Raw genomic sequence first — 16,987 nt, 5'->3', positions numbered from 1 at the left:
GTGGCGCAAAAAGTAATGATTTTAGGACAATCCAAAGACCTAGGGGCTTGTAAGGCGCGTAAGCGTAATGGGTGTGCAATGCTGTGGTCAATTTAAACGAATGTGATACCTGTGTTTTTCATATTAAACAAGAATTCGGAAAAATGTCGAAACGATCTGAACTGCAGTCTACTAATGCTGGACGCATCCATACAGCTTATCTTCCCTTCTACAGTACGCTGATGTAAGGTCGGTGAACACTTCATCGAAATGCAGTTGCACGATCTTGTCGCGAGAAGTCAATTTCCAGCGCCTCAATATCCGGTACCAGTCTTTCGCCTTTTTCCGCTTCCTTCCTTTCTGGGTTTACGACGGGTTCAATGCGTCGATTCTTCCTTCTTTGTTCTGCCGCCGCCGATGTTGACGGCCCCTTCTCGGTTATCCGCCTTTTGTTTCTAAAATTGTACCTCTTTTGGGAAAATGGTTGTGCATCTCTTTGTCCCTCAGTTTGTACGTCCGTCCGTTCCTCAGTCTGTTGCTCAGTCTGTATGTTTTCTGAATCGGAAAAACCCATAAAATCTTCACTGGCTGAATCGTGTTCTAGAATGTGTTCAATCTCTGTGTTAACGAATCTTTCCTCGTAACTTAAGGTTTGTGTGGTCATTCTATTCACAGCATTCTGCAACCCTAATTTTTGCGCGTACTACACATACGCGCATAATCTCGTGTCGCCCGTTGGCTTCGATTTGTTCAATCGATTGAGGCTCGTTCGATTTGAATTACTTTAGGTAGAACTTACTTCCGAGTTCGAGGCCTTCCACTTTCGCTTATCTTTATCCTTCATCTGAATTCTAGGTTAGTCTAACTCTATTAACAACTATTTTATAAAACACAACTAGTTGGTCAAGCTTGATTCGTGACTGAAAACTTCTTCTGCCAAAATTAATAATTTCAAAATTCGAAGAACTGATGTACATAGCTTAATCAAAATTCCATTTGGTTCTTAATATTTTCGACCGGTAATTGGGTTCTTACCAGCGAGAACATCGACAGTTACTTAAGAAGACGTACAACACAGCTACTCGAACTTGGCCAACACAGATTTTAACCCACCCCAGAAGCCTGCTTCCCAAATCACGCATGTAGCACTATATTTTCGGGTGAATGTCTTGCGCTCTTAGAAGCCATCCGCTTAGTGAATTCTCAGTCTCAAAAGAAATACCTTATAGTGTCAGACAGTAAATCTGTCTTACAATCATTTTCCTCAGGTAAAACTCATCACTACATATTAGAAATCAGATCCTTACTCTAGTCTGATACATTTTGTTTTCATTTTCTCTGGGTACGATATTCAACGATTTTTCCGTAGTTGATTTGCTGAATAAGAGGAGAAGAAGAAGACTGTATAACAGTAGAACATAAGAAACAGCTGACGAAAAAGTATAAAAAAACTAAAACTAAATCTACTGGAAGGCCCAAATTAAACCCTGTTAAAGACAATACAATGTCACCTTCAATTACAAAAGTCGATGATGAAAATGACCAAAACGCTTCGTACGAAATCTATCAAAATCCAAGGAGATCATCAAACATACCCAACGAAATAATTGAAATTTTTGAATACTTAAGTACAAATTCTAAAATCGTATTTAAATCACAGCAACGAAATGAACCTGAACTTTTGCTAAATGAAAAAGTGAAATTGGCTCAAGATATCTATGAACGAAATCCACAAACTTTCCTACTTCGGTTCGGTACGTACTTACAAGAAAAACATCTGCAGAATTTTGCTCGCCTCGCTGTAGCTCAAAGTGACCAAGAATTACATCACATTGTCCGAGATTATCAAACAAAATTAAAAACGCGTGAACAAGATATCAAGAACCGTCGATATGCTGCCTTACAAAAACTTATAAAAGAAGGAGAGTATTTTAGCGAGCAGGAAATGATGAAAAGAGCTCCAGAGTTATATCAAGAATTGGTGGGTCAGTACCTGAGTTTGGCGGAGATAAAAGAACGTGATAGTTATGATGTACGCAATACAAGCTTTTCCGGTATATTAATACACACTATGGAATGTAAAGAATTAAGCGAAGTATTAGAAAAAGCTAAGGAACAGTTGGAGAACGAAACCGAAACGCAAGAAGATTTCAAAATCGACGACAACACCGACGGGGATCAATTGGATAACTTTCAAGTTTGCCAGAACCAATGTGATAGAGAAGATCTCTCCGTTCCTGCTAGCTATCGTCAACAATGGGGAAATTTTGATAATGAAAGTATTGCTTGTTCTTCTACTCGTCTACCAAATATGAAGAAAAAAACAGATCCGCCCTTTACAAATAATGGAAAGTCGTTAAATAATCTTATAACTGCTGGTGAAAGAGAACTTTTAAAGCAGGAATTTATTAGTTTGATGCATGAACGATTTCTAACAGAACAGGATGAAGATTTCGATTACAGTACAGTGGACGACAATACAAATTTTGATGACTTGCAGCAAATTAATCAAGATAAAGAAGATAAATATTTTGCTGAAAGCGATGACGATAATAATGTTGATGATGTCGAAGCACAGACAACGGACAATGAAATGTTCGATATAAATGAAGATAATGCAAGAGAATCGGAGGACGAATTGGATATTTATATGAACCACTTAAGTAAACATCATAGTCTGCAAAAGCAATAGGACTCACGAAATAACAATCGTCTGAAGATTAATCGGTTTAGATCTTATGAGTATTGGTATGGTTTAATTTCGTACATCTTCAAATCTACAAATATGAGTATTTGCCAAGACGTCTATTGCATCTGTAATTGCAACAAAAATAATACACCGCAGCACTACAGTACAAAAAGTAACATACATAATATATTCGAAAAGTATTTTCATTAATAAAATATTGAAAAGTTTACTTATGCAAACGAAGCTGAGGAATGTGCGGTCCTTGTGGAGTGATTCAAGGAAGTTTAGAAAAACGGAATTCAACGAAAGTAAAAATATTCACGATAGGCGAAATCGGCCGATTTGTGTTAATATAGTTTTTGTCAATTCATCCAACAATCCCCGGGGAAATTTAAACACCTTATAATCAAAATGTAATTTTGTGAATGATTGCCCTTAAACATCTAATTATTACTTAAGAAGCTATGCAGCTTCAATATTATTATTATTCACAAAACTTTCCAATGAATCTTGAATACAATTTTTTGGAAGCATTACTTGATCAGCTATATAGAGAAGAAAAACAAATTTCTTAACACCACACATTACAAGAAAGTGCGTGAAAACCTAATCCTGCAAGGCAAGCGCAATGATGGAAGGCATTGAAAACGATGACAAGAAAATGAAAAATTTTACCTTATCAAAGAGAGAAATACGATAGGATGTTGAGGATTGAGCTTATTTCAAGTTAAATTAAAGAGAAACTTAACTCGAGATTTCGATGTTTTAGGGTAAATTTCAAGTTAGCGAGTTATTTCAAGCGATTTCAACCGTCAAGCAGTTTTTTAACCATCATCCGGCATTTATACCTTCAATGCGCTACGGATAAAGGGCACAAACACGACAAAACTTCAGCAGGTTTAAATTTAAGAGAACTTTGCAAAGTAAAAAATAAAGTATAACTGCAATTGAAGAAATTATTTTTTATTTTTCAATAGATATATAAGGTTTAGCTTAGAACTACATTTACATTGAGTGATTGCTTGAAGTATGTGTAATAAAAAATGTCATTCAATTTTGGAGTATATGTACAAAATCTCTAAACTTATATAATAGCCAAAAAAAGAGACTCCTATTAAGTTTTGAAAGAAAACTAAACCTGATAACGCTGCTTTTGTCAAGCCTTGCGATACATATCACTCGATCCATACGAGTATCGTGCTTCTTTTAAATTTTGAGTAACTAAAATTTCTTCATCGTATTGATTGATTTTCTGCATTTTTGGACGCATTATGCTACGCACGTCGTTAAGTGTGATGTCTAGGTCTTTAAAAGCATTTAACATAAATACAGCACATATAACTACTAGAAATCCGCATACGTCACCCAGTATATCATCTAAACGCATATGGACGAATTCCTTAAACAGAATTGCTGATGCTGCTATTACCAAAGTGGTAAACATTACATAATAAATGGGAGTAACGATGCCTGTGTTGAATACGTCTAATGCTTTGTTGAGATAATTCATTTGAATGGCAATGAATGTGATTGTTACGGCGATTAGGAACCACGGCATCCAAGTGGCGAAATCATTGGATTTTCCCGATAATGTATCACGAATTGCTAAGCCCAAAGCTTTACAAGACATAACAGTCAATGAGCCAATGCCTGAGCATAAATAAATATAAACTACAACAATGTTGTTGCCGTGTCTTGGGGCCACGAAACAAGCCACAAAAAGTGTTGAACCAAATATACATATCACATAAAATATGAAACCAGGATCTTGCAGTTTTTCAAATAAAATTGTTAAATCCTCTATTTCTTTTTCTTTGGGTGAATGTATGACAATTATGGTAGAGCCAAGTATGCAGAGTACACAGCCTAATTTGCCCAACAAATTAAGTTTCTCATTTAGAAATTTGGAAGCCATTACTGCCGATATAATAACACTTATTGCTCCCAGCGGTGTGACTAATGAAGCAGGAGCAAAAGCATAAGCCGTAAAATTTGCTGCTTCACCAAGACTCACTAAAAGAATAATGTAAAAGAATGCATTAAAGTGAATTGAATTTTCGTAGTAACAGTTAATTACATACTTGTTAACAATCCTGCCCACCATATCCATTCTTTAAGGTAACCAAAACCACCAGCGGATGCTCTAACTTCTCCATGACGACTTAAGCGCAAAAGAGCTTTCTTTTTTATTATAAAACTGGAACCAATAAAAAAGCATGAGCAAATAGCAAGCCCAACACCTATGTAGAAATCAGTTTGAGTATAAAGTTCTGACAGTGAGGGGGGAGGAACGTCAACGTCAACGGTCGACGACGTAGTTGTATTACTACTAATGACCCCAACTTGAGAGGTTTCACTTGTCATTTGTTTTAACGAGTTTCAACTCTACTTCTGTAAACTGATAAAGACAAATAATTGATTACACCATATCTAAAAAAAGCCATCGCCTTTACATATATTTATAATATATGGTTCTGCCATTGCCTTATGAATCAGACTTACCTTAAGTGTACCGTTAAGCTGTTTGTTTTAATACTGAGCATTTACTTTAAAAACTAATGTCTTATCTCTTGTTTATATTTGCGGATATCTACTACTTGTTACGCGAAAGAGTATTGCAAATAAACGCAATGCATTAAATTACTTTGTTAGTAAGTGCAGCTGTTTGGTTTGCTATTCACTAAAGTAATACAGGGCTGTTAAAGCATTAATCAGTTAAATGTCAGGTCGTTCAAATGAAATTGATAATTCCTCAGGTAACAATAATTCCTGAATATCTAATAAGAAAAGAAGCAGGGTCGCAAGGCTTTCACCGAGCTGGGAACTTTCTTTTCTGTTAAGCCCCAACCTTCCACGGTATACACAAATTCATTTGATTGCTATCAATACTTCGTAATAAAAATTCGTGCATAAGAATAATTTGACTTAAAGATTAACCTTACCAAATTTGAACCACGCAGGTCTATTTTTTATATACCAACCCATATAAGGGTTCGTACAAAAATTGTATAGTAAATTTACCAAAGGGAATGAGGATAACATAGACCTACTTTTTAAGCCGCACCGTATATGAGTCATGCTAAATAAAGCTTATATTTTTTTATAATTAACGTAAATAGCAAAAATAATTTCTGCTTACTTATTGACGTTTGTCAATAAAATTATTTTACGACACTTAAAAATTTGCCTAGTAGAACAGACCTTTATTAAACTTGGTAAACTTATTAAATTAAGTTTAATAGTCAATAAAATCGGCCCGAGCAAAATCAGATTAAAGTTCGTAAAACTTTGGCAATTTTGCCGTTATTCGTAAATTATAGTTCGAAAATTTTAAAGTTTCAAGTTTGATGGTCTAATTTTTCCTTTAGTTCTTTCCAACAAAACAATACACAAACAAAGCATAGACACTACATTTATCGAATGAAATCTTATAATTTAATATAATGCATCAGCTATCAAATATCGTTAAGAGATTGGCATCAAGCTGACCATAATTTTTGTTCTTGCCTTTACAAACATCTGTATCAAACTAAAAGTGGTAGTTAATTTAGTCACTTTTGTACGTCTCTTCTCTCAGATGACTGTGAATCGAGGTGGATTTCAGGCCCACTCATTTAAATTATTCTCAGATGACTGTGAATCGAGGTGATGTCAAAACTTAGTCTGGAGAAACGAACTTCGTCTCAGTTTTTTTCAGGTTACCATCAATTTAAAAAACAAATGCGGCCAATCGTTTCATGATTATATCCATTAATAATCAGCAAAAGGCTAGTGGTTCCTTTTTCTCTTCTTTAGTTATGGATTCAAACATTTTAGAAAATTTTAAGGGATAACGTATATGCAACAAACTGAAAGAGGTGTAATTTTGAAAAAATGTTTGGAATGAGAGAGAAGTTAACGGAATAATAATTAATATGAATAATTAATATTTCAGGTTGTTAAGACCATATTTGAATACTTGAAAAACATTATTTTTAACAAGTAAAACCGCTACAGTGGGACAGGCTAAGTATTAGATGTCCTACACCGCTTTGCCTTATGAAGTTACTCATGTGACGACTTTTCAAGGTAAGCTCTTGTATTGGAAGTGTTCGAAACAATAATTGGGTCCGAAGCATTTTCAACAGCCTATTTTTTTGGGGCAAAGCTTGTCTATGTACCGCATTTCATCAAAATATCTCGAAAATTGTAACCCCATGGTTGGCAACGGACAGTATAATTCAACTTAAATGGATCGATTCGTGATAGTTTGGGTGATACGTCATCTTTTAATAAATTTGTTAAAGACCGGTCACGATCCCGTTTTCGTTCCTTTTGTTGTGCGTTAGCTGGGAATCCTGATGAATTACTGGCTAAAGCAAACTTTTGAGAATTTTGACTTTCGCATAATATATTTATATATAGCTCAGTTTCGCATAATATATTTTGACTGCTATTGAAAACACGCTGAATTTCAGCCATCATCTATTTAAGTGTACCTCTTTGCCTGTCCGTTGATATCATTGTGTAAGGTCTGAAAATTTCTCCGAAGTAGGTATCTTGTTGCTAGGGTTATGGAGGTTACCCAGGTATTCAATAATTTGCTCGAAACGAAATACGACTTACCCTACCAACTTTATCCTACTCTAGATAAATTGATGAATGCATGTATTTCGTTATAATAATTATATAAAACCATAAACTTTATTAGGGAATTGGTTCTTCAACATTAAAGGAAACCGATAGTGCGAGCAGCAACAGAATGAGATGAATACTATATAAACGTAGAAAATGGATGAAAACCGCAGTGACCATAACGATTTTGGAAATTTAGTCCTGACAGTTACTACTCCAGGACTTTCTTTAAAGGAAAAAATTACAATGTTGCAAAAGTCTTTATTTTGCGATCTGTAAGCAAATATCTCATAAGGAAGGTAGGAAGATCACTTCCGCTAAAATGATTGTAGTTACATGGCGAACGCCATACACGCAAACCTATACGTATACATATAAATTCACAATCAGGCTGGCCGTCAACTCTATTACATATTGAACCCTTTTTACCCAACTCGGTTGATTTGCTGACTCGTAGAAGAAAAGCCGTAGGTATAATATCCGGGCGAATAAACAATTTTAAAGCAACAAACCATACTTAATCATTCTATCGGTTTATAAAGGAAAATTGCAAAGTTTTTAGGTTTTATATAGATTTTCTAATTTTCAACTTTGCAACCAATTTCGTTATAACTTATATTGTTTTACGTTGCGCTATTTTAGGAAATTATGAAACGATAAAAAGTTAAATGAAGTGGTTTTCTACATTTTCGGAATGCGTTCAGCGGAAACAATAAGAGTAAAAACAAGCAGCTGATGAACATAAAATATCGGTTTAATTTGCTATTGGCAATGATTTTATTCTTAAGAGTGCTGCCAAGTTGATAACAACCAAAATATCAAAATCAGTTGACTTCTCTGCTTATCTTTGAATTCTGTAATTATTGATTGTATTATATTGGGTAACTATAATCATTATCAACCGATTAACAAAATTACCCGGCAAATTTTTTAACACGTTATTTGCACATAATTTCAATCATAATGTTTTCTACTTGTGCTCGCTTGATTCGAAAATCGTCACCTGCTGTTTTAAATTATTTGACTTTATCAACTGCGCAGTCAGGGCGGTTAACTTTATCGAAACTGTCTAGAACTTTCTCACTGTCAGCTGTTGAAAATTTTCATACAAGCCGTTCAGATTTTATTTCGCCATCTTCATCGCATTGCTTCACACCGCTTATAATACATAAGCGTAATTTCGCTAAAATGGCTAGCTTCGAAACGAATGCAATTGTCCCGGATGTCATTGAAAAAGCGCCCGGTGAATTGCTGAATGTTTGCTATGGTGACGTGCAGGCTAAAGAAGGTAATGTGTTGACCCCTACTCAGGTAAAAGAGCAACCAGAACTTAGCTGGAATGCTGAGGCTGACTCCTTTTACACAATTTGCATGACTGATCCAGATGCTCCAAGTCGCGAGGATCCCAAGTTCCGTGAATGGCATCATTGGTTAGTTGTTAATGTGCCAGGTTGTAAACTTCAGAACGGTGATGTATTATCGGCATATATTGGGTCTGGCCCCCCAAAAGACACCGGCTTACACCGTTACGTTTTCTTGGTATATAGGCAGAAATGTAAAAGAGAATTTGATGAGACTCGTTTAAAAAATAACAGCGCCGATGGCCGTGGCGGGTTTAAAATTGCTGAATTCGCTAAAAAATATGAACTGGGCACTCCTGTGGCTGGCAATTTCTTCCAAGCCGAATACGACGATTACGTGCCTAAATTATATGAGAAATTGGGTGTAAAACCCGATCCACCGCAGGATCCTAAAGCAAAAGGAGCTAAAGCAGCGGAGAAACCAAAAGAAACTAAAGCAGAAGCTCCTAAAGAAGCCAAACCAGAGGCTCCAAAAGAAGAACAGAAAGCAGCTGCACCATAGAAGTAAAGAATACCACGGTCATATGAACCCACATAAATTTCGAGTTATCTAATTTTCAAACAATTCCATTTCCATTTAATTTTCTAAAATACCATTTCATTTAATAAAATAAACTCAAATGCATTTCGGATATTTTCACAACAAAAAATATATCTTGTTTTGATTTAAGTGTCTACAAAAAAACCAGCGTAAAGTTCTTGAACCCGTTCTTTTGCAGGTCGTTGTACTAAGAATTATATCATCTTTGAAATTGCAGATTTTTACTTAAGTCTTAAATCGCATGAAAAATTGTTTACCAGTTTTGCTAAAACCCACGTCGAGATCTTGGCGTCTTTCGAAAAACAATGCTTTCTTTGGAAAAGACTCCTGTTGTCGCCACTCCAAGTCATCCTTTCAAATTCAATTTCACAAAGCAAGCAAATCTGCCTCAGAATCGATAAATTCGCGTGAAGAAGAATATTTTAAAGTTGAAAATTGAAGCCATCCATAGTAGGATAAAATGGAAAAATGACCATTAACCATCCGTAATATGGTTTTGCAACCATGTTAGGAAAATTGGATTTCTGATCCAATTAATATTTTATTTAATATCTTATATTAATAATGGGTTATATTTTGCCTCGTGTCATATAATAAGAGAATGACAAGGCAGGCACTCTTCACTGACTCTCATGAAGATTTGTCTCTAGTTCTATTGTGGAATCTTAACGTCTTCCCTCCCAAATAAAAGATTGTTTTATAATTAAAGAAAAAAATAAAAAAGGACCCGGCAACAATTCTGCATGTATCAATCTGTCTTTAACCACCAGCTGTTCCTACAAAACACCAAATTTCAATCAAAAATCAAAAATGCGCATGAAAGAATGTAAGCAGCTTACGCTTAATCTTAATCAGTCCGATTAGTGTTACGAAAAAGCGTACGGAATTGTTTCCAAGTAAGACTCAAAAGTTACAGTCCAAAGGATTTGGAAGATGACGGCATCGTAAGCATTACGAAAAATTGGAAAGAGATATGGAGTTTTGAGGAACTCAACCACGTTCTTGTTTACCTAGAGCACTTCCTTATTGTGAAAGCAACGTTTGCAAACTTCTGCGCTTAGTTTATTAAATTTGAGAAGCTAAACCTGATTGAATTTCCACAATAGTTTATAAATGGCATGCCATCCGATTTTAAAGCTAAAAAAGTTCATTTTCTTTCTCTTATATAATCCGCAAACTTTCTATTAAGAAATTTCGATGCTTTTGCTTTTATTTTATTATGTTTTTTGATATATTTAAATGTCTCTTACATTTGGAAGCGCTTTTAAGCTATTGATTTGTCCGAATTCGCCTGAAGGCGGCAATTTGCTCCAATCGAATGTAAAGGAATTAATGTCCCTTTGCCTAACGCTAAATTTATAGCAGCTATGAAATCGACTGGCCCGTGTCTTTAAAATCAAAAATTCTGCCTATGGAAGTGGATACTTTCTGATGTATTCGTTTTGAATGATCTAATGCAGCAAATGCGTATATCTACTTTTTTCCCCGTCCACTTTGTTATTTCTTGATGCGGTGTACCTGCTACCTATTTTTACTAAAACACGTTAATTTGATGGGTAAGTTTTCTGAGTTGTCAAAGTCGCAAAAATAAAGGTAGGAAACTCAAATTCGGCGCAAACATTCCTTCATCGATAAGGAATATGTGGTTAGAAAATGGCGACGACCTGTTATCTTCCACACCCGCTATGTGGAAAAAATTAAAACAACCTCGAAAAAAACTGAACATTTTTTGAAAAACTGATATCCAAGTATTCGCGGGAAGCAACTGCGTGCTCGGGGTAAAAGTGGTCTCGATAGGCTTATTGAAATTTTAATTCCAAGTTATTTCCAATTTTTTTCATCTATTCTAATACACACTGGACTGAATTTCATTGCTAATTGCGGATGGCTTACAAAGTCGGTCGCACACCATTTATGGATTCAACACTAACCTGATCCTATTTTAGGGTTAAGTTTAATTTTTCGTGAAACATTTTATTTCAGTTTTTTAAAGCAATTTACACAAGAACCTTTAAATTGGAATCTCTACGCTTTATTGGAGGTAACTGGAATACGTAACTGCAGCATCTGTGGTAAAAGAAAACCAAGAAAAACAAAAACAATCAATATATCGACTTCGTTTCATTTATACCTCCGCTTAAATACCTTATTAGTTTTGTCGAATATGGCGCGGGCGCGATCTTGATTTAACTGATAATTAACAAATTTGTCGAAAAGATAACCGCGCTGCATAGATTCAAGCAATATGCGATCTTCGCCAATATCCAAAGTGATTTCTCCTGAAGAAAGCTTAAAAATTTCATATATTAAGGGTTAGTAATTTTGTGCGTACAACATTAACATTAGATATGATTATAATCTTACACATTTAGGTAAATAAAATTCGGTTTGTACTTCTTCGATTTGGTTGTCGCGGAGACGAGCACGTAGTTTATACTCGGGCGTAATTGATGTCGAATTTTGTTGCTTAAGTTCTTCAGATTTTTTTTTTAAAGCATTAAATTCCTTAGAGTCGATTTCTTCAATCAACGTCTTATGGCCGGCACTAGAAGCTTGTAGATCTTTTAAGTTCTTTACGTCCCCATCGCTAGGATTTTGGTATGAACTCAATACCGTTTTAATGTCGTTATTGCGCACACGATGCGTTACTAATGTTCCGATGAATTTACGATTATTTAATATTATTGCTTTGTCAACCTTTATTTGCACATTGTATTTGTCGTTCAAGGCTTCTGCAATCAAAGCTAAAAAGAAATCGCGAAACAGTAACGATTTCTCAATTTTGGAAAAAAATTTCGGATTGACTGCTATATCGATAGCGTCCGCTGGCTTGTCAGATTTATCTTTGGTTATGCGTGGCTCCGAAATACTCATTGGTATACGAAATGAACTCGGCTCATCAGAATTTAGAATGGCCGTCAACTGATCTTCAGTTACATCTTCGGGAGCTGGTATCTCCTCAGTCTGACAAACGTTAATGAAATACTTTTCATTCGTGTTAATTTTGAAAGTTTTAATGCAAAAGCCTAGAGAGGGAATAAAGAGGTAAATTATATAAATTAAATAGGAATTATTTTAATTTTCGTTCTTAGTGCCGATAAATTCTTATATTAGGTTTTCGGCATGCGACACCAAATAAGTAAGACGAAAATGCGACGAAAATTACTTTGCATGAGATTTCGCAAAAAAAAGCGACAATAAGGACGCTTTTGTACAAAAGGAAGATACTGTAAGGTCTAAATTTAGCAAACTTAATTTACTTGTTAAAGATTATATTATTTTCCAGTTGCCTTCGTCAGGCTTTGTCGCTGTGGAAAGGATGTGTTTTCATGGGAGTCCCCATAAAAGAATAGATCCATGCGGTCCAAATTCGCTATGGTTGATTTACTGAGGACAAGTTCTCATCACAAAATATTAAAAATTAAAACTTTTTCGCACATAAACCATTCTTTTTTTCTTCGTTAAAACTTTTATATGGTTTGGGATGCAAAAAAAGGACCTACGTGTTCCAACTTCGGTACTATTAATCATTACGTCAGCTTATTGTTATAAACGAATTTTCATCAACAAGTATTGAAATGTAGGCCTTTTTAGAAAGATTCAGTTTCCGTAGGGACGATTATATGACAAGGGACTTCAAAAAATCGCTTCATCTGATTCAAAGTTTCACATCAATTTAGGATACCGAAATCCTATTACTAAGCGATTTCTATTGAGAAACTGTAAGAATAACAACATTTTTTCTTAGAAGGACTCGTGAAAGTAAGCGTATGCGGAATGGTTTTTCCTTGGATCGAAACACGCTAGTGTACCAAATTTCAATAATATATCTCGAAAATTGCGAACTTTAGGTTAAATATGAGAATACATGGACAGACATCAGACGGACAGACAAATTTGATATGGACCAGAAAATGAATCTGAATCGATTGGCATAGTAAAAGATGCGTTCATCTCAAGTTCTTCTGCCTGCGAAAACTTAATATACCACGTACCACAAGATGTACGGCATTAAAACCACTATATGTCTGCAAATGTAGGCGCAAAAGGGACCACACCGACAAATAAAACAAGAAATATGTCTTTGAACTTGCTCCTTCACGATAACGAATGTGCGAACTGCTGCGCTATCTGATTGAAAAATCTTTTTCGCCAAAGATGGACGTACTTTCTTGGTTTCTTAGTATTCGTGAACAAAAAAGTAAAAAGCCATTGCATAGATATCCGTAGATATGTATACGCGTGCGGCGTATCTAATGGTAGGCTGTGGTCCATTAAAGTGCTTTTACTTGTTTTACTGTAATTAATAATCATTATTACTACGATCTTGTTATTATTGTGTTGTCTTCTCGAGTGTCGTAAGCGCCTCTTCTCAGTTAGCGTGATGTAGGAGGTGGGAGGAGTTTCAAGAGTAACGTCAATACGCAAGATCAAAATAATTCTTACCGACCTCGCTAAAGATTTTTCTCCCAATTGGATACAAGCTTCTACCGCATAGGATCAGATCGATGCTTTTAGCTCCGGACTTTATCTCGAATCCGGCGATCACTTATCACGCCAGCAATTCTAATTCTCTGGATGGTCTTAAGGATATTACATTAGAGCCCGCGGATGTCGTATCGTATCAGAGACAAATGCTTTCTTTCACGAGAACAACTATTTGCTTTCTAGATGTTGATTGTGATCTCTCTCAAACAGAAATTAAAGTTCAATGAGCTTTGTAATTTAAATGTTTTGGGCATAAAATCAGGCACGGTTAGCTGAACTTGCGAAAGCCGCGCGCTCTGCTTCAACATCGAGCTTGTTTTGGTTTAGATTTCTTAGCAGTTCGACAGTTTAGCTCACTTTCGCAGGTCCTCTCCCACTAGCGTTTACTTTAAGGTCGACCAGCTGGACCGGCAACAGTCGCTCGCTTCGGTGTACTCGACATTTTAGCTCACTTTAGCAGATTGTCTTCTCTTATTATTAAAATCCAGAGTAATGTCTACTTTTGTTCGCTTCCTCCTAAAGCATAGTTCAAGCAGCAATGAAATTAGTCGACGATGTAAAGTTTATTAGACTATTTCTTTCAATAAATTTTTAACCACAAACCGTGTGAGGTTTTTACATGCGGACGATCATTTTAGAAGAATATATTGAAAGAATAACTTTTCGATTTTAGTGTTTTTTTTTTTTTTTGCTAAATATTCACATTTTATTCAGTATATAGGGTTGATTATATTGCCGTGAACGTCTTTTTTAATATTTGCCTTAGCAAGTTACAATATGAAAATGAATTTATTTATACATATGATAAGATGATATGGATATATATATAAAATGCAAGATATAAAGAGTTTTCAATATTCTTCGTATTCCTTTTTCCACTATATTTTAATTTCTTTTCAATACGACTTAAATTACTACCAAAATTTTTAATAAAGAAAATTTTGTTCGCTGCATAAAGTAGTATAATACAGAGGAAAACCGGGCACAATTTCATTCAGTGTGTAGCACTAACTCCGGTTTCAAATAATTGGTTTCAGTTGATACTTATGATGAATTAATTGAAGAGCTAATGCATTTCATACAACAAAAGCTGGTGGATGCAAATTCTGGAATTTGTTTAATTATTTAATATGTAGACATTTAATAGTGAAGTGATTAAAACTTACAGTTCTTCTCTTCCAAGCGTTTTTTTCATTTATTTAATTTTGATATTTAACTTAACGAGGTTCGAAAAGCGGAAAGTGCTTGAAATTTTAGCAAACCGGTTTTTTCGATGTCTTAGTTTATGGTCTTTGTAATTTTTGGGTGGCCGCGTTTCGGCGTAATTTTTTAATTTTGTTCCAGGAATTTTTTTGTGCCCTAGTAGGGTCAGATCTCAAGTAAGGCTTTAACATTTTCTGATGCTTTAAGTGGACCCGTTGACCTTTGTACATAACGAAATTCTTTTTTTCTTGTAATATCTCTGCAGATTTGGGATCTACTGCTAAAACGAGCTTTGTGGCAGTAGCAGTCATTACCGTTTTGAGAGTTCTCCAAGCCTTTACGATAAGACCATTATTTGTTGCTTGGACGATGCGTAGTATCTCTTTTGCGTCTAGATTTGAAGCATTTTTAAATTTTCCTACGCAAATAAAGGGATCTGGCATCGTTCGTTCTTCTATAGCCATTAACTCTATGTCCTCTCCTAATTGGATGAGAGGCACATTTAAGAACAACCATTTAATCATTGCTTCATCATTCTTGCAATCGATAGACATAAAGCCTGCCTTATAGACAATATTGGAGATTGGTAAAGTTGATAGAGTTGATTGAATAAGCTCGCTGCTTAATTTAGTCATTAAGGCGCTTTGTATTTGATCCATATGTTCGGTAAACAATAAAGTTTCCGGATAATCGCAGGGCAATATAGCAATTTTGAATGGAATTGTATTTAATGCTTTGCCAAGTTTCCTTGCTCTTTTTCTTGAATAACCATCCTTTGCCAACTGTTGAGCTTCTTCGTTTTGAAAGCCCAATCGTAAGAAATAGCTTCTTTTTCGTTTTTTAGATCTGGATAACATTTCCGATCCATTCGCACCTTCAGATTTGTTAAGTTTTTTTGACGTCGTCGGTGCTACGTCATGTCCGGATATTTGATCGACATCAATAGCGGTGTCACTCTCCCAATTTAACATACGAGGCGGAGGGGGAGGAATATTATTTTGTGCAGAATTATGAAAATTGCTCTGACCATTTAAATCATAATTGCCGCTCGATAAACGCTTTATATTGTCCGATATATAAGCGTTAATAAATTCTGTTCTTTTGCCATTTTTAAACATATCATGAAGCATTTTTTCATAATGTTTAACGTCAAATTCAGTACTCACGGCCAATTCGTAAGCTTCATGGCGAGGCAAACCCAATTGCTGTAAAAATGCTTTACGCTCTTCAATATGGAAATTATGATTTGAAGAGCGGCCTAAATGTGCCGTAGTGGGTTAATGGAAGCAGACAACAACATATGAGCAGTACATGGAAATAAATAGTTTACAACACATGAGAATATTTATGCGAACATGATGAAAATTGAAAATTTTATTCAAGTCGGATCATATCTTGCAGGAAATGTTTTTTCTTATTTTTTTCTTTTTACTGGCCGTTTTTCTGCTCTTCTTTTTTTAAATCTTCGGCAAGGTAATGATCTGAATAACAATGATTTTCAAATATGTAATTGTTTTGTTTTCGACATGTTATTTTTAAAGTTTGACAACTCTGCGTGCGTGTTATAGTCGCGTTTTTATTCTGTGCAAGAAATATTCCAATTTTTTTAGTGTATTTCTTAGCTTTTTTGCTTTATTCGTGTTTAATTTTAAAAATTCTCTAAAAGAATAAAGTGTAAGTTTAACGTATATGAATTTAATAACCATTTATGTGAAAAAATCATTTTGATTTAGTGTAATCAACAATTGAGTCTCTCTTTTTGCCTGTTAATCTTTGTTTACAGTTTCTTTAGCTTTCGCTCTATATTTACAGTGGGCAGGGAAGTTAGAAATTCTCTTTAATTTGCTGAAAATTTGTGACGTGGAATTTTTTAGTATTTTTTTTTCTTTCTTTTTTTCCTTCATAAGCTACTTTTGTTGTTTTCAATGGGCATGGATTGCTTATTTACACCATGTCGTGCGAAAAAAGGCCCTGAATCTGAACAATTCATTTCTATTTGGCTGTGTGATCGTTTTGGGCAAGTAAAGTGTGCTGGTATTATCGGCCGTGCTGCTGATGCAGTCCTTAACCCTTCTAAAGGTTTACGATGGTCATGTCCTGACTGCAGAAAGA

At 35.1% G+C, this 16,987-nt stretch overlaps 4 protein-coding genes across 5 annotated transcripts in view; 2 read left to right on the top strand and 2 right to left on the bottom strand.

The window, feature by feature from the left end:
• Nucleotides 1–1,483: 1,483 nt before the first annotated feature.
• On the top strand, nt 1,484–3,590 carry LOC119632990 (coiled-coil domain-containing protein 97). Its single transcript, XM_038026168.1, has one exon. The coding sequence runs from the start codon at nt 1,484–1,486 to the stop codon at nt 2,669–2,671; it is 1,188 nt and encodes a 395-aa protein (XP_037882096.1). The 3' UTR covers nt 2,672–3,590.
• Nucleotides 3,591–3,688: 98 nt separating this feature from the next.
• Nucleotides 3,689–5,328, bottom strand: LOC119633492 (magnesium transporter NIPA2). Its single transcript, XM_038027075.1, has 3 exons — nt 5,171–5,328; nt 4,750–5,066; nt 3,689–4,681 (listed from the first exon to the last, which is right to left on the bottom strand). Exons 2-3 carry the CDS (start codon nt 5,030–5,032, stop codon nt 3,825–3,827), a joined length of 1,140 nt encoding a protein of 379 aa, XP_037883003.1. The 5' UTR covers nt 5,033–5,066; nt 5,171–5,328; the 3' UTR covers nt 3,689–3,824.
• Nucleotides 5,329–8,089: 2,761 nt separating this feature from the next.
• LOC119633427 (protein D1-like) lies at nt 8,090–9,255 on the top strand. Its single transcript, XM_038026979.1, has one exon. The coding sequence runs from the start codon at nt 8,246–8,248 to the stop codon at nt 9,143–9,145; it is 900 nt and encodes a 299-aa protein (XP_037882907.1). The 5' UTR covers nt 8,090–8,245; the 3' UTR covers nt 9,146–9,255.
• Nucleotides 9,256–10,811: 1,556 nt separating this feature from the next.
• LOC119633363 (PIH1 domain-containing protein 1) overlaps nt 10,812–16,987 on the bottom strand; it is a 21,533-nt gene continuing 15,357 nt past the window's right edge. The window contains exons 3-5 of one of the 2 annotated variants that reach the window (XM_038026885.1): nt 11,549–12,210; nt 11,330–11,473; nt 10,812–11,251 (exon numbers count right to left, since the gene is read on the bottom strand). In XM_038026885.1, coding sequence (XP_037882813.1) covers nt 11,210–11,251; nt 11,330–11,473; nt 11,549–12,210 — 848 coding nt within the window. In that variant the 3' untranslated portion in view covers nt 10,812–11,209. Of the gene's footprint in view, nt 11,252–11,329; nt 11,474–11,548; nt 12,211–14,584; nt 14,779–14,838; nt 16,134–16,987 lie in introns of those variants that run through there. The other variant, XR_005246870.1, reaches the window with a different exon arrangement.

The sequence above is a fragment of the Glossina fuscipes genome, unplaced genomic scaffold, assembly GCF_014805625.2.
Source record: "Glossina fuscipes isolate IAEA_lab_2018 unplaced genomic scaffold, Yale_Gfus_2 2, whole genome shotgun sequence".
In the NCBI taxonomy this organism is placed as follows: Eukaryota; Metazoa; Arthropoda; class Insecta; order Diptera; family Glossinidae; genus Glossina; species Glossina fuscipes.
The sequence above is the reverse complement of the archived record's forward strand: the minus strand, read 5'-3'. Positions and strand labels throughout refer to the sequence as shown.

Coding starts and splice junctions, on each gene's coding strand:
- LOC119633427 (XM_038026979.1), top strand. CDS start 8,246: ATGTTTTCTACTTGTGCTCGCTTGATTCGAAAATCGTCACCTGCTGTT.
- LOC119632990 (XM_038026168.1), top strand. CDS start 1,484: ATGTCACCTTCAATTACAAAAGTCGATGATGAAAATGACCAAAACGCT.
- LOC119633492 (XM_038027075.1), bottom strand. CDS start 5,032: ATGACAAGTGAAACCTCTCAAGTTGGGGTCATTAGTAGTAATACAACT. Junction 4,682..4,749: donor GTGGGCAGGATTGTTAACAA/GTATGTAATTAA, acceptor TTATTCTTTTAG/TGAGTCTTGGTGAAGCAGCA.